The sequence below is a fragment of the Equus przewalskii genome, chromosome 2, assembly GCF_037783145.1.
Source record: "Equus przewalskii isolate Varuska chromosome 2, EquPr2, whole genome shotgun sequence".
Lineage (NCBI taxonomy): Eukaryota > Metazoa > Chordata > Mammalia > Perissodactyla > Equidae > Equus > Equus przewalskii.
In genome coordinates, this window is record NC_091832.1 from 86923884 (window position 1) to 86941819 (window position 17936).

Sequence of the window (17936 nt, forward strand, 5' to 3'; positions counted from 1 at the left end):
AGCAAGACAGACAAGTTCCTGCTCTCGGGAAGCTTATGTTCTAGAAGAGAAAAGAGATAATAAACAAATAAACAAACACTATAATACATAGAAAGCAAACTAGGCACCAAGATTGAAATTAAGAGGGAAAGAATGTGAAGAACTGGCTTTAAATGTGGTGGCCAGGTCAAGCCTCTCTCAAGAGGGGACATTAAATTCAGACCTGAAGGATCCAGCTCAGCAGAGCTGGGATAATTGCATTCCAGCAAAGAGATAGTATGTGCAGAGGTCCTGAGGGAGGAAATGGCTTAGCATTTTCAAGTTACTAAAATGTGACTGGAACAGAGTGAGCAAAAGGGAGGAGGCATGAAACAAGACTGGAAAGAGAGGCAGGGTCACATTCGTGCAAAACCCTACAGGCCTTGGTAAGGAATTAGGATTTTATTGCAAGTGAGACAGGAAACAGAGAAGTGACATCATCTCGTTTATGCTTTAAGATCTCCCTGTGTGAATACATGACTTATGGGGTAGTCTGGTGAGTTCTTACTGCTTTTAGAAGTCTCAAGGTTTGGAGAAGCCTTCATAGAAGAGTAAAAGTGGGAGTAAAGGAATAGGAGGAAAGGAGGGATGTAAAAAATGGACACAAACATGTAACATAACAAATATATTCGTGTTGCCCTCCGAGAATATTATTTGGTTCTTGTCAATATTCTCCTGGACCCTGTCATCCTTGTTAAAGGCTGTATACCGAAAAACAGCTCCATGGAGCTGCTTCGGGGGCTTGGAATTTGTTATCTGTGGTTATGGAATATCCAAAGGCAATCTTGCACATGTTGTCACATCTGGGCTTTGATGTGGTCATACTGTATAAAACCTCTCCCCCAGTGCGTATTATGTCTCCTGCAACAGCAAGAACAAAAGAGGCCAGTGTACCCTTTTGCAAGGGTAGTCTGGGCTTATCCTAGTGGGGTCCAGGTGTGGGACACAGATATGGTGCCTAGAACAAGAGAGGGGAAGGGAGTAGCCAGTGAGGGCTGCCCCAGCTGTGTCAGAGTCTGCCTTCCACTACACTCTTCATAAATTGCATCTGCTGGAGAGAAGATTTTTAGTTAAACAAAACTTACTAGAATCTGTCTTACTGGAGTGCAAATGAAGAGAAAGTTGAATTAACAATTTGTTCTGCAGCTTTATGATGTTTGATTTTTATTTTTATTAGTTATTGCTGTGTTCTTCTTTGAATCTGAGAGATGAGCCTATGATGGTCCAAAGGCAGGAAAAGCCACAATCAAATCAAACACTTGGAAAGAGAATTAATAGTAACGCCAAAGGAAAACCACTTTAGTGTGGGCAGAACAAAGAAGGCTGAACTCTTTGAAAGGCAGTTGTGAAAAAGAATTTGAGAGCTTTTCCCCTTATCAGGATCGAGAATGACACTTAAGCACAGCCCATCTGATTTGCATAGCCATATGAATGGATCCACTTCTACAAAGAGACAGTCGTTGATGGACCAATGTGACCTGTGGTGAGCAAATGTATACAGTTGGCTTGTATTGACAATTTAGTCCTTGGCTTCATGTTTTAACTCCCTTCAATAGGGGCTTCTAGCACAATTAAAGTTGATAATCCCAACACGACACATGGAAATTGAAAAGAAGCACAAGGAGAGCTTGTCATTTGGCCAAATTAAATAATTCTACCTTGATGTACTGTCACCTCCTAATGAACAGAGTAGTCATCAGTTAAGTTAAAATTACTGTTTGAGGAGAGTGAACAAGGCAACATGGGCCAAGTCCATTAATGTCATCATTCTGAATATATTCCACTGGTTACTTCTACCTTGCCTCTTACGAACACTACCATTATAACAGGAAAGGAGATAGGAAAACAAAGTAATGAATATCATATGGTGGTAAATTATTGCCTTTTCTGCTCATGTTACCACCCTTCAAATACTCCCACCCATCCAACCGCAGGACCACTCAGCTATCAGCTCTCATGGACCATAAGTGGCTATTTAGAACTCGGAAGGGCACAAATAGCAATGTAAATGTAATAGGATTGTATTCCGGGCTGCTCGGATCAGATGCACCGTCAGCCTAACTTACTATGAATGATGTAACCAGGCTGTCTAATTTCCCATACCCTTCTTGCTCAGATTTGTCTCCAAGCTACGAAGTGTGTTTTAATTTTATGTTCGTTACTGCAAAGGGGAGAAAGCAAGTCTTTCCTGGTTTTAACAATAGCACAGATGGTTAGCTGTCCTATCCTCTTGCCTCAACAAACCAGAGAAGAAAACATAAAACCCATCTCAAATGTACTATGCCCATAAAGTCAAATTTTATTAGGAAAGCCAGCAGAATAGCGATTGTCCAAGGCAGCCATTAAAAACCTTTATCTCCATTATTTAGGAAACCCCCATAAGGCTGCAGGATAGCTCTTTTCACCGTCTACCCATGTCTGAACTCCCTGACATCTAGGTGGGGTCTTGTGACTCCTTCCCCTGGAATGTGAACGTGAGAGATGTGTGTCATTTCCAGGCTGCAGTGGCGGAAAAGCAGGTGTGCCTTCCCTGCCCTTCATCCCCCACCTGCCAGATGCAGACAAAGGACTCTGGGCCCCAGGGGATGGTGGAACCCCGAGATGAAGGGAGTCTGTGTCCCTAAATCACCGTGTGGAAGATCTGCCTGCAAAACACCCACCTTGGCCTTTATATGAAGAAAAATATCTTTGATTGTTTTAAGTAGCTGGAATTTGGAGGTTTATCTGTTAGAGCAGCTAGTGTTATCTTAATTTAACGAAAACAGGGTGCAGGTGGTTATGGATTAGTAAATACAGTTTACTAGTTGATGGTTTATAGCTTTGGTTTCTCTTCTTGGTTTTTGATGCATCCGGTAAAGCTCAGATTACATTACGTAGAGCTCCAAGCTCTGGCAGAAGTTACATTCTGGGACTGATACAGAGGAAGAAAACCTTTGCTCTAGAATACTGTCATTTTTAAGAGTGACCGATCCAGGGTAGAACGTGCTCGTTTTCTTGCTTAAAGACACCTTGCCTTTGGTGAGCAAATGGAAACCATATGGACTACAATCAAGAAGCTGAAAGTCATAAACTCAGCAGCCTTGGCAGAGGGCCGTGCAGAACCGATCATGCTGCACTTACCTCTAGCACTTGTGGTCTCCTGGGGACCAGCCTTGCAGACCGTGGGACTGCAGGCAGGGCATTTTGGTGATGACACCCTGAAGAAAGAAAATAGAAGAAACGAGTAATGAGTTTATAATTTACAGCCTATGGACTTACTGGGACTTTCGCTCATGTTTTCATTTATTTCTTGAACTTTTGCTTCTCCTCTTCCTCTCTTTCCACACTCCCAACTGTAACCCCACACTCCCATAAAATCACCCCAAGTCAGACTTTCTCATTGTCTTCAGTGATTTGTTTGTCCCCTGATTTGTCATAAAAGGCTAAAGTGTTCAACTTTTGTTCATGAAAAGCTCAAACATTAAGTTCATAATTGTTTTAACAGATTTATGAGTCTTTCTCTACGGAGTTGTTTTCAAAATAAGATCAGTGCCATGAATGGAATAGGAACTATTACAGTCATTATATATGTTGGTTTCCCAGCATAAGTTAGAACTTAGCTGTTCTACGAGAAACTTGGAAACTCACAGATGCTGTGTCTATCCTTCCAAACACATCTATATCTGTTTCCCTGAATTGAGACATGACATTCTTTTTAGGCAAGCAAGGGCTTGGTGGGAAGCACAGGTCATTTTGTATGGAATGGACAGTCATCAATTTGTAGAGTGCAACACGTGGTGGCCACTGTTTTAGGCCTCTCATTTGGGGAGAGGAGAGTCTCCAAGCTCTAGGACCTGGAACTGCGTGTGAGGTAGGAGTAGAGTGGAATTGTTGTCAGCCTAAGGAGTCCTAAATGCTCCTGTACGTGTATTCAGCCAAGAAACTAGCTCTAATTGTTCCTGAGACAGGGGCTGGTGGCCTACCCTGCATTTTTCTTGTCCTGATCTACAGGAGCAATTGAATCACCTGAGGGTATTAATTTAAAAATTCAGATTTCTGAGCCCAACCCAAGTAATTATTTTCCAGTAGGTTTGGGGCAGGTGGTCTGATACGGGTAGTCTAGTCAGTGGACCAGTTTCCTGACTTCTGTGGGAATCACTTGTATTCCTTATATTTTTATCACCTAAGTAGACATTCCCAGTCACTATAGTTTGGTTTGGGCTGTTTTTTTAAATTTTATATAAATGGAATTATACAATACATGTTGCGTCTGGCTCAAAATGCTCAACATCATGTTTGTGATGTTACTGGGCGTAACCCTAGTTTGCTCCGCTTCATCGACACTATGAACATACCCACCGTCTGTCCACTCTACTGTAGATGAATAGAACTGGCTTATTTTCAGTTTTTTGGCTATAATGAAAAATGCTGCTATGAACATACTTGTGCACGTCTCTTTGTATATGTGTGAAAATGCATTTCAACTGCGTATATGCTTATAAGTAGAATTGCTAAGTCTTAGGGCATCCATAACATTAACTTTAGAAGACAAGGCCAAACTGTTTTCATAAAGAGTTATATCAATGTACATTCCCACCAGCTGTATGTGAGAGATCACACTATTGTACGTCTTCACTTAGTATTGATGATCTTTTTAATTTTTAACCTTTCTGGAGGGTTATTCTACATGAGTAAGCTCTTTGTGGTTTTCATGTGCATTTCCTGATTACTAATGTGGTTAAGTACCTTTTGATAAGTTTCTTGGTCACTTGGATATCTTGGTTTATGAATTTCATTTTAAAGTCTCTCCCATTTTTCTAGTGGGTTGTCTTTTTCGTGCTAATTTGTGGGAGTTCTTTATACGTATCATAGTTATAACCCCTTTGTCAGTCCCTGAGTTGAAAATATCTTCCTCCTCTCTGTGGCTTGCCTTTTCACACTTTAATGGTGTATAAACAGAACTACTTAATTTTAAGGTAGTCCAATTTGTCTAATGTTGTCTTTGTGCTTAGTGCTTTTGAGTTCTGTTTAAGAAATCTTTGCCAACCTCAAGATCACCAAGATATTCTCTGTGTTGTCATCTAATGGTTTTATTGTTTTACCTTTCACACTTAAGTCTTTAATTCATCTGGAATTAATCTACCTGGAATTGAAAACATGGCCTTTCTCCACTGCTCTGCCACCTTTTTCATAAATAAGTGCCCATATAAGCAAGGGTCTGTTTCTGGGCTCTTTATTCTGTTCCATTGGTCTATTTGTCCATCTTTGTGCTGTAATACCGTCCTGCCTCAATTACTTTGTAATAAACTTTGTTACCTGTAGAACAAGCCCTCTCACCTGGTTTTTTTTTTTTTTTTTTAGAGTGTCCTGGCTTTTTTCTGGACTTGAATCATCTTGTCAAGTTCCACAAAATCATCTATTGGAATTGCACTGAATCTATAGATCATTTTTACAATATTCAGTCTTCCAATCCATGAACATGGTTTCTCTCTCCATTTATGTAGATCTTTATTTTTCTCACTAATGTTTTAAAGTTTTCTGTGTAGAGATCTTTCACATCCTTGGTTACATTTATTCCTAAAACTTGACAAATTTTAGCAAAGTGGCATTTTTAAAAAAATTTCATTTTTAAACTGTTACTGGAAATAATGTTCTCTTATACTGTAACTTTTTTATACTGTAACTATAACTTTTAAACTCTTACTGGTACTAATTTTCTTTTATATTTCTTGCTTTTAGACATTCATGAAAATTTTGTATCATGCTATACTTTCCTTTATTATAAAAACTTACGCTTTCCTTTATTGTAAAAATGTTTCTGCTGTCCATTCTACCTGTATTACTTTTCTATTGCTGCTGTAACAAACTAGTGCTCTGTATTTGTCCTGTGGCTTTAGGAAGCCCTGGCAGAGGCCTGTTCATTTCAGAAGCAAGATTCCAATTTCTTTCTTTAAGTACCAATTCAGAAAGGAAAACCATTGCTTTTCAGATAATTTGGGACTATTCTGAGAGGCCCAGTCAGAGTTATCATAGCTTCCATCTCTTCTGGGTTTGTTTTCCTCCTGAGTGACAGTGAGGCCAATTGGGAGGGTCCAAGGTTGAGACAGGGGCGCAAGCATTGCCCTAAGCAATAAAGGAGAGGGTTAAACCCCACAACATCCATTGTCTCCTCAAACTGTAACTACTCAGAAGCCCTGAAGCAACATCCAGTTTAGTGTCAGATGACCGCCTTGCTAGAACATGATTTTTACCCTCTTACAAAGTGAAATTTCCCATTGTTTTCTAATCCTAAGAATCATGTGGAGCTTTTGTCACACCTACAGATTCACTAGTGCGTCAAAATCAGAATTCCTAAAGGGAGTGGCTTGAGAATCTTTATTTTTAACAGGAACTGATCATTTTCATGATCAAACAAGTGTGGGAACCATTGCTCTCAAGGACTATCCAGGGATGGGAGTGGTCAGTTTCAATGCCACAAACCCTGCTTTTCTTACAAAGGTTCTGCAGTGTTCCTTGAAAACACCCTCCTCAGACTGTTGCACACCTCTGGTTAATTTACAGAGTTTTGTAAAAGTTGGTTTTGAGAGTTTATGCTAGGGTTTTTCTGTTTTTTTGGAGGGGTGGATATACATAGGTCCTCTCTCTGGATTTTGGTAGTCCTACCCTTCACAGGTTTCTAATAATAGTAGTAGTAGTGGTACTATTGTAAAATGTACATAAAATTTACCATTTCAGCCATTTTTTTAAGTGTACAGTTCAGTGGCATTAAGTCCATTCAAAATGTTGTGCCACCCTCACCACTGTCCATCTCCTGAACTTTTTCATCATCCCAAACAGAAACTCTAAACCCGTTAAACAATAACTCCCCGTTTTCCCCTCCCCTAAGTCCCTGGTAACCTCTGTTCTACTTTCTGTCTCTGAATTTGCGTATTCTAGATCCCTCACGTAAGTAGAATCATACTATATTTATCCTGTTGTGACTGGCTTATTTCACTTAGAGTAACGTTCTCAGGGTTCATCCATGTTGAAGCATATATATGTATGCTATTCTGTAGCATATCAGAATTTCATTCCTTTTTAAGGCCGAATAATATTCCCTTGTATGTGTATACCATGTTTTGTTCATCCATTCATGTGTTTATGGGCATTTGTGCTGTTTCACCATTTGACTGTTACCTTCACAAGTTTTTTATGTCGTATTTTATTAATCATTCAACTGAAAATATATTCTAATTTTCATTGTGATTTCATTTTACCCCACGCTTTATATAGAAGTATATTATTAAATTTGTAAATATTTAGACATTTTCTAGTTTTCTTTTTGTTATTGATTTCTAGCTTAATAACACTTGTCAGAGAACATACTTTGTATGATTCTAATCCTTTGAATTTGATACTTCCTAACGGCCCAACAGATGGTTAATTTTTGAAAAGGTTCCTCATGCTCTTGAAAACAAAGCATATCCTGCAGTTGGTGGGTTCAGAACTCTAGACATGGCAGTTAGGACCAGTGTCTTGATTGTGTTGTTCAAATTTGGTGTGTCTTGCTGATTATTTGCTTGTTCTACCAGTTACTGAGAGAGGTGTGTTAAATGTTCCATTATGATTGTGGATTTGCTTATTTCTCCTTTTAGCTCCTTTGATTTTATCTAAAAAGCTTGGAGACTGTGTTATTAGATGCAGACAACTGTAGGGTTGTTGTATCTTCCTATTTGGTTGACCCTTCTATCATTATAAAACGTCCCTCCTTAACCCTAATAATACTTCTTGCCTTCTGACCATCCTGCATGTGGCAGCTCTCCTCTCCACCTCTCCTCCTTTTTTTAAAATAAAAATTTAAATTTAGAACATTTTTAGATTAACAGAATTATTGTGAAGATAACACAGAGAGTTCCAGTATACTTTACACCCAGTCACCCCTATTATTAGCATCTTACATTAGTACAGTATATTTTTAACAATTAATGAACCAATATTGACACATTATTAACCATACTTTATCCAGATTTCCTCAGTTTTTCCCTAGTGTCCTTCTGACCCAGGATCCCATCTATGATACATTAAATTTAGTTGTTGTGTCTCCTTAGGCTCCCCATAGTAGTGATAGTTTCTAAGACTTTCCTTCTTTTGATGACCTCGACGATGTTGAGGATTACTGACCAGGTATTATTTTGTAGAATGTGCCTGAATTGGGAGTTGTCTGATGTTTTTCTCGTCATTAGATGAGGATAATGTATTTTGGAGAGGAGGACCACAGAGGAAAAGTACCATTCTCATCACATCATTCTGAGGGTAAAAGCTGTCAAGATTCCCCACTATAAAATTACTCTTTTTTTCCCTTTCTATAGTCATTGGAAGAAAGTCACTATGCACAGCTCGCACTTAAGGAATTGTGAGTTATGCGCCACCTCCTTGAACACAAAAGGAACTACACAAATTATTTGAAAGTCTTCTGTGGGAAATTTGTCCTTTCTCCTCATTAATGTATTTATTCAGTCACTCATTTATGCCAGTACCAACTTGTGGGCATTTATTTTATACTTTGAGCTACAATACAGTACTACTTTATTTTATTGCTACAATTTTTCCTGCTTTGGCCATTGGGAGCTCTTTCAGTTGGCTCCATCACTGTTTTTTTGTGGGTTTTTTGGACACTTTTATACTTTCTGGCACTACAAGATGCTTCAGGCTCATCCTGTATATCTGCTGCTCCTGTCTGAGAATCGCCATTCCTCCAAGAAACCCTGGTTCCTTTATTGGAGAAGCGTATTAGAAACCAAAATCTGGGCACTAGGTGTGGTTGTTGTTGCAAGTCTTGCTTCTGGGCCCTCTCAGCTGATGGTCCATACTGATATGGGCTGCATGTAGGGGCTTTCTTCAAAAGAGCAGGAAAACATATGCGTGTATACTAACCCATGTATACACACATATCTATATATATTTCTATATGTAACCATATATATCTGTATTAAGCTAAACATGAGTTTATGCTGATGTTTCCAATTCTAATCCATTACCACATGGATCATTCTAGTCTCTTCCCCTTGTTTATCTTTAACCTTTCACTATAACAGCAAGAAACCTGGCTCCTACCATCCACCATTTTACTTAATAATGGCCCCAAAGTGCAAGAGTAGTGATGCTGGCAATTCGGATATGCCAAAGAGAAGTTGTAAGGTGTTTCCTTTGAAGTTCTCGACTTATTAAGGAAAGAAAAAAATCGTGTGCTGAGGTTGCTAAGATCTACAATAACTTTTATTACAGTATATTGTTATAATTGTTCTATTTTATTATTTGTTATTGTTGTTAATCTCTTACTGTGCCTAGTTTATAAATTAAACTTTATCACAGGTATGTATGTATAGGAAAAAACAGTATATAGCGAGGGTTTGGTACTATCCGTGGTTTCAGGCATCCACTGGGAGTCTTGGAACACATTCCTCGTGGATTAGGGAGGACTACTGTATTTGCTGTTAAAACTGATTCAGGACCAAATGATCAAGACTTCTCCCAAGTTTCTTCTGTCTTGCATAATATGGGGTTTTCAATGTACGTGGAGAATAAATAAGGTGAATAAAAAGTATTCTGTTGTATACCTTAATATATTCCTGACTTAACACATTTTAAATTATCAATCATTTCATATTTTGGACCATTCATATTTTCATATTTTGGGCCATTTTGATTTTATAGCAGTGTAAAAATGTCTCTTTGTGGCCTTGGCCTTACAAATTTTTTTTTTTTAAGGATTTTATTCTTTTTCCTTTTTCTCCCCAAAGCCTCCCGGTACATCGTTGTATACTCTTAGTTGTGGGTCCTTCTAGTTGTGGCATGTGGAATGCCGCCTCAGCATGGCTTGATGACCGGTGCCATGTCCGTGCCCAGGATTTGAACAGATGAAACACTGGGCCGCCACAGCGGAGCGCACGAACTTAACCGCTCGGCCACAGGGCCGGCCCCTGGCCTTACAAAATTTCAATCAAACAGCTTTTGCTCAGAACTTAAGACAGTTGTCCTCAGGGCTAAAATTAACCAAGAAAAAGATTAAAAGCAAAAGCAAATTTAGAATATAATCAGTACTTTCAAAATGAGCTGATTCTGCCCTCCGTCTTCCCTTAATAACACTTGCTACTTCTTAGCCTATAATAGAATAGCAGTAGTTATGAGAAGAAAAAATTTATATTTCTGAGATTCCAAAAAAACAGATAAACCTCACAAGCTTGTGCTCTTTAGCAATTTGCAATGTCACAGGGCACCTTGGTTGGAATGACTCACATAGTGATCGTGCTCTCAATAGGAAACATTCAAAGTTCTGTACATTTTCACCAGATGTCATACTTTTGCATTTTTCCAGTTATTAAATTTTTTTTTCTACTCTGCTGAGTGCCTCTGTTTGGATACCAGCTTTCAAACACAACTTATTTTCCGAGAGGCCCCCAGCAGCGCTTGAAGATTCCCCTATCTGGCCAAGATGTGCCTCAAAATTCACAGAATTAGCAAAGGAACTTCCAGTTAACTGAAGTGTCAGCATAGTTGAGAGCTGTTAAAAATGCAGAGACTGTGGATTGCAGGAGCAAACCAGACAAAATATCCAACTGGAAAGTACTTCTGAGGCCTTCTAGCTTTAAGCATGGTTCTGATAATTTGGAAAGCCCTGGAAGACAGTATAACTAATATTTATTAGGAAACTCCCCAGTTCTGAAAGAATTGTGTGCACAGTTACTAAGGAGCTACTAAGAACTAACTAGGGAACTACCTAATGCCAAAAAAAAAGGCCAAAAGATTTCTTTTTGAATCATGAGTTCTGCCTCTAAACATCCCACAAACTAAACAGTAGTACAGCAGTCCATCTGGCTTTATATTACTTGACTTATTCCTCACATCTCAAGTTGGAGCCAATTCAACTTGATTTTCAAATAGATTTCCAGAATTTGGACAAGATATTTGACAATTAACATCCAGAGGGACGTGTTTCATAACGAGTCCTCATATTTTTCCACATCCCCACATAGGCTTTCTGTGTCACACTTACTGAGCTCCTTGCAGTTCTCTGATACTCCTTGAGATTAAATGTCTTTTCCTTTGTGCATGCCTCCCTTCCATGCAGTTCTTTCCTTTCCCCGTCTCCTAAACCAGCTCAGAGGAACCCTGCTTTACTGAGATCTTTCCAGAAACACAATATCCTTCCCCTGATAATATCTCCTGTCCTTGTGCAGATTACTTATTACTGTGGTTTCCGTTGACATACTAAACTGAAATTAATATTTTTCTGTGGGCCTATCATAGGACTTAGCTTATAGTAAACCCTCAAGCAACGTCTTTTGGGCCCTCAACACCTGCATCGTCGATGGACAATACAAGGTGGGCAGCAGAGGAAGATTTAGCTGACCTTCCTGCTCTGTGGGGAGTTTTCAACTCCTAAGAGTGGAAAAACCAGACAAGAAACAAACTGAAATTCTCTGGAGCCCCTCTTTGCTGAGCAGAGAACACAAAATATCTGCAGTTTAATCAAATGCTCATATTTTTTTCTTTTTAAGAGCAGGTAGTTAGACATAATTTTAGGAGTACTACATAGAGAATACAGTCATAATTTCAGCTAGTGACTGACATTTAGCTGTTCTTCCCACTGACATTTACACAGGAAAATATGCAGAGTTAAGGTCTGTGAAGTCTCTCAGGGTCTACAATACCCTCTTTCTTCTAATAGCATTCTGGTCTATTTATAGCGACATATCCAGGTGTAAATTACAAAGAAATCTTACTGGTTACACTCAGGCCAGTGCTGTCCTGTTTTATAAGAAAATCGGTTGCACGTGGACTCATCCAGCTGTTTTTTCCGGTAACTGCCCGCATATGTTGTTACAGAAGAATCTGACCATCTTGTTTCATTCTGCCAAGATGCTCCAGCCTTGCGTCTGATCACCTCAAACTCTTGAGAAGTAAGAGGGCTAAAGGGCAGAAGAATTTGTGGAGTCAAGTAGAAGAAGTGTGACATCGCTATGGAGGGCCTGCTCTGAACGACAAATTTCAAGTCCTCTGCATAATGAAGAAGTAATTTCCTTCTAGTAGCAAGAAGTAATTGACTGGGCTCATCCAACTCTGTAACTCTGACAGTTCACAGAATGCAGAAGCTTAACTCTCTTAAAGTTGCCAAGCAACGGATCCCAAAATTCCACATGTACTACCCCCGTGCCCCCAAATTTTAACTAACAAATTTGTAAGTTATATAACTTTCTGGCCTTTGCTCTAAGCAATATACGGCTACAAATTATGGAAAGAAAACAGGTGGCAACTGCTTTTATAAATAAAACAGTGCATCCTAACGGTGGAGCTTTAAGAGATGGGAACAAGAGATAAAAGGACAGTGCCAAGCTTTCATTTCCTCTGAAGACCAGCCGCCAAGGGTGTGGAAGCAAACATGAACTTCCTGTGATGTCAACAATAGCAGGTGACTCAAACAGCTTGTCATATGTCATAGAGCAATGGTGCTTAAGCTGGCTGCACAGGAGAGTCACCTCAGAGGCTGTTAAAATAAGCAGAAGCTGAGGCCTCACCTCTCCCCATCCCTTCCCCATAGATTCTGATTTAATTGGTCTGGAATAGGGCCCAGGCATCAGTATTTTTTAAAAGCTACTCCTGGAGGATTCTACAGTGCAGGGAGGGTAAAGAATTGATGTCATTGAAGTGCCACTGGTGAACCTTTTTTAGATTGAGAAGTCATAGCATTCAATCTATTCATATGATCTCGATCCTTCACTAATAATTATTCTAAATCTGGTTGATATGTTAGCCCATCGTTCTCCACATTAACAAACCATTCATAGGCAAATTGAAATAGGTCTTTCAACATTTGTCCTCAAATTTTTTTAAAAAAGATTTTCATGAGGAAGATTGGCCCTGAGCGAACATCTATTGCCAATCATCCTCTTTTTGCTTGAGGAAGATTGTCACTGACCTAACATCTGTGCCAGTCTTCCTCTACTTTGTACATGGGATTCTGCCACAGCATGTCTTGATGAGTGGTGTATAGGTCCACGCCCAGGATCCAAACCTGAGAACCTGGGCCACTGAAGCGGAGCGCAGGAACTTAACCACTATGCCATCGGGCCAGCACCAAACATTTGTCCTTTCTTTTATCAACTCTTGCAGCAGTAGTTCTCAACCCTCAGTGCTCATTTATATAGCCTGTGGAATTCTTTATAAATACAGATGTCATACCTCACCCTAGAGGTGTTGATAAGCAACATCTGTGAGCGGATCCATTATCTGCATTAAAAAAAGCATCTCAATTGGTGATTGGATCAGCACGTATGAAGCACACTAAACATGCTATAGATCTGAGGAGGAGCCCAGGAATCAGCATATCTATGTTGTTATGTGATTTTGATGCAATTGATCTTTGAATACTGGGAATACTGCTCTAGGAGCTGAATTTAAAGTCTTTTTTTTTGTTTAAGATTGGGACCTGAGCTAACAATTGTTGCCAATCTTTTTTTTTTTTCTGCTTTTTCTCCCCAAATCCCCCCCAGTACATACTTACATATTTTAGTTGTGGGTCCTTCTAGTTGTGGCACATGGGACACTGCCTCAGCATGGCCTAATGAGCAGTGCCATGTCTGCACCCAGGATCTGAACCAGCGAAACCCTGGGCCGCCGAAGCAGAGCATACGAACCCAACCACTTGGCCATGGGGCCGGCCCCTAAACAGTCTTTTAAAGTGAGGCTGACATACTACAGGGTATATTTCTTTGGGAAGGAAATTATTTTCAAATAATTCTTAGTATTTTAAATTAGGAGTTTCTTTCCTTAAAACTTGGAAATTTGAAACATAAGCACCTTTGCCCCAGAAGGATTAGGCAGATGTTTGCAGACTCAGCTGCTTTTTTTTCAAGGAGCTGAAGGCCAGTTGGAGAAATCCAGATGAGATAAGAAGATGGAGATAAAGAGTGAAGGAGAGCAATGAAAACCAGGCTGCCCAGCTCTTTCAACCCACCCAGTGGCAGGTAGCAACTGCTTATATGCTTCAACCTTTAACTATTCTAACAAAAATGGTGCTTCTAAAGAAATCTCTGCGAGCAATATGCATTGTTTTGAGACAGGAAGATAAATAGAACAGATTGTGAAAGATTGTTTGTCGGAAACATTTTTAAATTTTCTTCTCAAATTGTGTGGCAGTCTATAAACAAATATGTAGTAAAATAAGCTCTTTTAAAAGTAAATTATGGTATATAAGCGTACTTTATTATCACATTCCTGTCCTTTATATTATTTTTATCTCTTCTCTCAGAATCAATTATGATATCGTTTTAACAATTATAACCTCAAGAACCAAGGGTAGTGAAACTTAATTTAAGTGAAAATGTCTGATATTGGATTTAGATGGAATTATAGCTTAATTAATCAGTCTATTTGAGGTTGAACTAGTCTGCTAAAAATAAGACTTCAAATTAGAGAATAAATAGAACAAACTAATTGAATTTATTATCATAAGAGTTTAATTTATAAAATCTTAGAATTCTTAGGGAGCTCACGTTCATTCTTTGTTCTCATTTTATCAGATGATTTGGACACTAGTGTGTGATTTGTATGGTCTGACTTCCATGTTGAAAGTATGCACAAAAAACTTCCTTTTGTAACTGAGCTATGGCAAGCCATGTTGTTCAGTCCCCAGTATGCTGAATGTGAAAAAACCTAATTAAGAGCGCTGTGACAATGAACTCTGGGTTGTGAGTGTGATTTAGTGAAAATAGAAGCTTCTGAGTGACCTCATACCCAATAAAACCAGCAGAGGGCCTACATATCACCTGATGCGCAGGTGCCTTTGGTGGGCAGGCCCCATTCAGGCTTCTATCGAAACATAAGCTGATTATCCTAATGAGGGGTTACTAGGTGTTAATTAAAAGGGTTTCATGTTTAGGACAAGTTGGGATAAACATGTTTCTTTGCTGTAGGATTTATAGTCTTTAATATTTCAATGTGCATTGTGAATCTTTCAAAGAGGCCTAGATAGTGTAGTATTTCCTAAACTTAATTGACTACAAAACTCCTTTTGTGGGGTGGGGAGCATCTCTGGGTATTGCTATTCTATGAACAGTCCAGGAATGAAAAGGCTAGAGGTCTCTATAGCTAAAACAGTGGCAGGTCCACAGTCTCTGGAATTTACTTGACTAGATCTGCAGCCTAAACCACTGAAAACCTAGCAAGAGGGTGGATCAAGCAATATATGTATTTTATTGAGATGTAATATCAAACAGTAAAGTACACAAATATAGTTTACATATGTACACATCTGTGTAACTGCTGACCAGATGCAGACTCTTGTCCCTTCCCAGTCAAAACAGCATGTACACACACACACAGAGGTAATCACTATTTTGATCTCTATCACCATAGATTGGATGTATCAGGCTGTAGTCTGTGAAGACAGAAACTCACTGATGCTGGGCCAGCCCGGTGGTGCAGCGCTTAAGTTCTCACATTCCACTTCGGCGGCCCGGGGTTCACCAGTTTGGATCCCGGGTGCGGACGTGGCACCACTTGGCAAGCCATGCTGTGGTAGGCATCCTACATATAAAGTAGAGGAAGATGGGCATGGATGTGAGCTCAGGGCCAGTCTTCCTCAGCAAAAAGAGGAGGATTGGCAGCAGATGTTAGCTCAGGGCTAATCTTCCTCAAAAAACAAAAAAGAAACTTACTGATGCCATTCCAAGATGAAACGCAGGAAGAAAACAAGTCATATAAAGACAGAAAAAGCAAAATTCCCTTGAGAAAAAAAGATCCCATATGAAGCTGAAGTTTCCATCTCAGCAAGAATCTGGCTCCTCCTCACAAGGTGCCAAATGCTGATATTTGGATAAGTGTGGCCAGCAGCTGAATGAGCATACATCATGTGTCATAGTTAACTGTTTGAGTCTGTCAGTTATAATAATATTAATTCTCAGTCCTTGATCTTAGAATGATTTCTTGATGCTTACCCGTTGTGTGATTTTGAAATTTTTAGTAACTTACTTATCAAAAACTGTGTGGCACATGGTCTAAAGGATGCAGGAATCAGGGAACTAGTTGCAATAGGACTAGAGGGAAATAGAAGAAGGGCAAAGTGCAAAGGCACAGGAAAAGGAAACTGATAAAATTAGTGAGGAGAAGCCAAAAAGGAAGGATCCTTTTCTCTTCTTTCCTGAAATTTATTTTTGGTTACATTTACTATTTGAAAACTGAAACTGATTACAAACAGTGTATATACACTATGTTCCCAATTTTGTTTAATAAAAAATATGTGTGTGTATGTTTATAAGAAAAGGCCTAGTGGGCTATAAATAAAAATGTTAATACTTATTATAACTGAGTAGGAGGATTACATGTGATTTTTATATTTTATATTCCTTTCTTTCTCTTCTAAATTTTTTATAATGAGTATATGTAACTCAAATCAGAACTAAGTGTTACTTATTTATTTTTTTTTTGGTGAGGAAGAGTTGCCCTGAGCTCACATGTGTTGCCAATCTTCCTCTTTTTGCTTGAGGAAGATTGTCGCTGAACTAACATCTGTACCAATTTTCCTCTACTTTGTATGTGGGATGCTGCCACAGCATGGCTTGATGAGCAGTGCCTATGTCCACAAACCCGCGAATCCCAGGCTGCCAAAGCAGAGTGTGCAAACTTAATCGCTACACCAATGGGCTGGCCCCTAAAATGTTATTTTACAAAAACTAAAACAAATAGAATGCATTCACATATAATCAATCTCCCAAATCTTGCAAAGAATCTCTTTTAGGTTTACATTTATTTTTCCCTTCCACTGCTCTTTAGAGTCTAGGCCTTAAACAAACAAACAAACAAACTCTAGGGCAAAGAGATTGGAGTGAATTCAGTCAAATATGATGCTTCTCAAATTTCCTCTCTCTCTAGTTCTGGGTCCATGATCAGTAGAAGGGAGAAAATAAGTGTCCGAGTGTTGATGGGGAATAGAGAAATAGAAATAGGAAAAGATTAGGTATACCGTGGACCCCAAAGCAAAGACATTTCAGTTAATGGTTGCTATTTTCCAAGGAAACCCTGTCTATTCATAGGTACCCACAAGGAGGTAATCCACAAATTGTGTCCCACACTCTCAAACAAACAAAAAGATTTTCAATAACCGTAACTAAAAAAATGAGCCATAAGAAGGGTCAAGGCTTTTCACAGTAGCACCTCCTGGGATAAAGAGCATGTAGTGATGGCTGATTTCTTTGGTTCACCCAAGGAGAGTGTGGGGGAAGTACACTCACAAGCTGCGCTGGCCCACCTTTCCTGCTCTATGAAATTAAGCCATTGCTGTACAATTCTGCTGGGACAACACCCTTAGTTTTACATAGAACACATTATTAGCATAATCAAAAGTCATTTAAAAGAATATCCTAAAAGATATTTCCAAGTTCTGCTCTTGCTTAAGTAACCTGAGTCTTAGGAGAGCCTCATGTAGATAATAAGAATAATTGATGACAATAGAAGCACATATTTATATGTTGTAGGCACTTTTGTAAGTCCTTTGTATACAATGATTCACTTAGTCCTCACAACAACCCTATGAGGAAGGTACTGTTATTATCCCCATTTTACAGATGAAGAAACTGATCCACAGAATGTTTGCCCAACATCACACTGCTAGGAAGAGGTAGGACTGGAGTTGAAACTCAGGCGGTGTGACTGCAGGGTCTGGACTCTTTAGACCGCTTAAAACTACATCTTTAACTTGCTTTAATCTCCTTCTCTGCTGTCTTCCGCCTGTCTCTGCCCAGTAACTCCCTCTCAGCCTTTGTCTGGTCCCACGTCTGCTGACTACTCCCTTTCTCGTTAGTCCAGTCCAAAAGCGTCCCCAACACCCTGTATGTTACTGACTTTCATATTCAAAGAGGCTTCTAATCGATCACCTAATAAGCGGGCCCTGCAGAGAAAGACCA

General features: G+C 39.3%; 1 protein-coding gene and 1 long non-coding RNA gene across 4 annotated transcripts in view; one reads left to right on the plus strand and one right to left on the minus strand.

Moving 5' to 3' along the window:
• Window positions 1-12405, minus strand: part of C2H4orf51 (chromosome 2 C4orf51 homolog) — a 42678-nt gene extending 30273 nt beyond the window's left edge. For 2 of the 3 annotated variants that reach the window (XR_544119.2, XM_070608893.1), the window contains exons 1-2: window positions 11760-12390; window positions 3139-3215 (exon numbers count right to left, since the gene is read on the minus strand). Coding sequence is in view for 1 of the 3 variants with exons in the window: in XM_070608893.1 (XP_070464994.1) it covers window positions 3139-3215; window positions 11760-11992 (310 nt within the window). In the remaining 2 variants the exon portion in view is untranslated. Of the gene's footprint in view, window positions 1-3138; window positions 3216-11759 lie in introns of all 3 variants that reach the window. The other variant, XR_011537113.1, reaches the window with a different exon arrangement.
• Window positions 1-17936, plus strand: part of LOC103547886 (uncharacterized) — a 65419-nt gene that overhangs the window by 16248 nt on the left and 31235 nt on the right. The gene's annotated exons all lie outside the window — the stretch shown is intronic.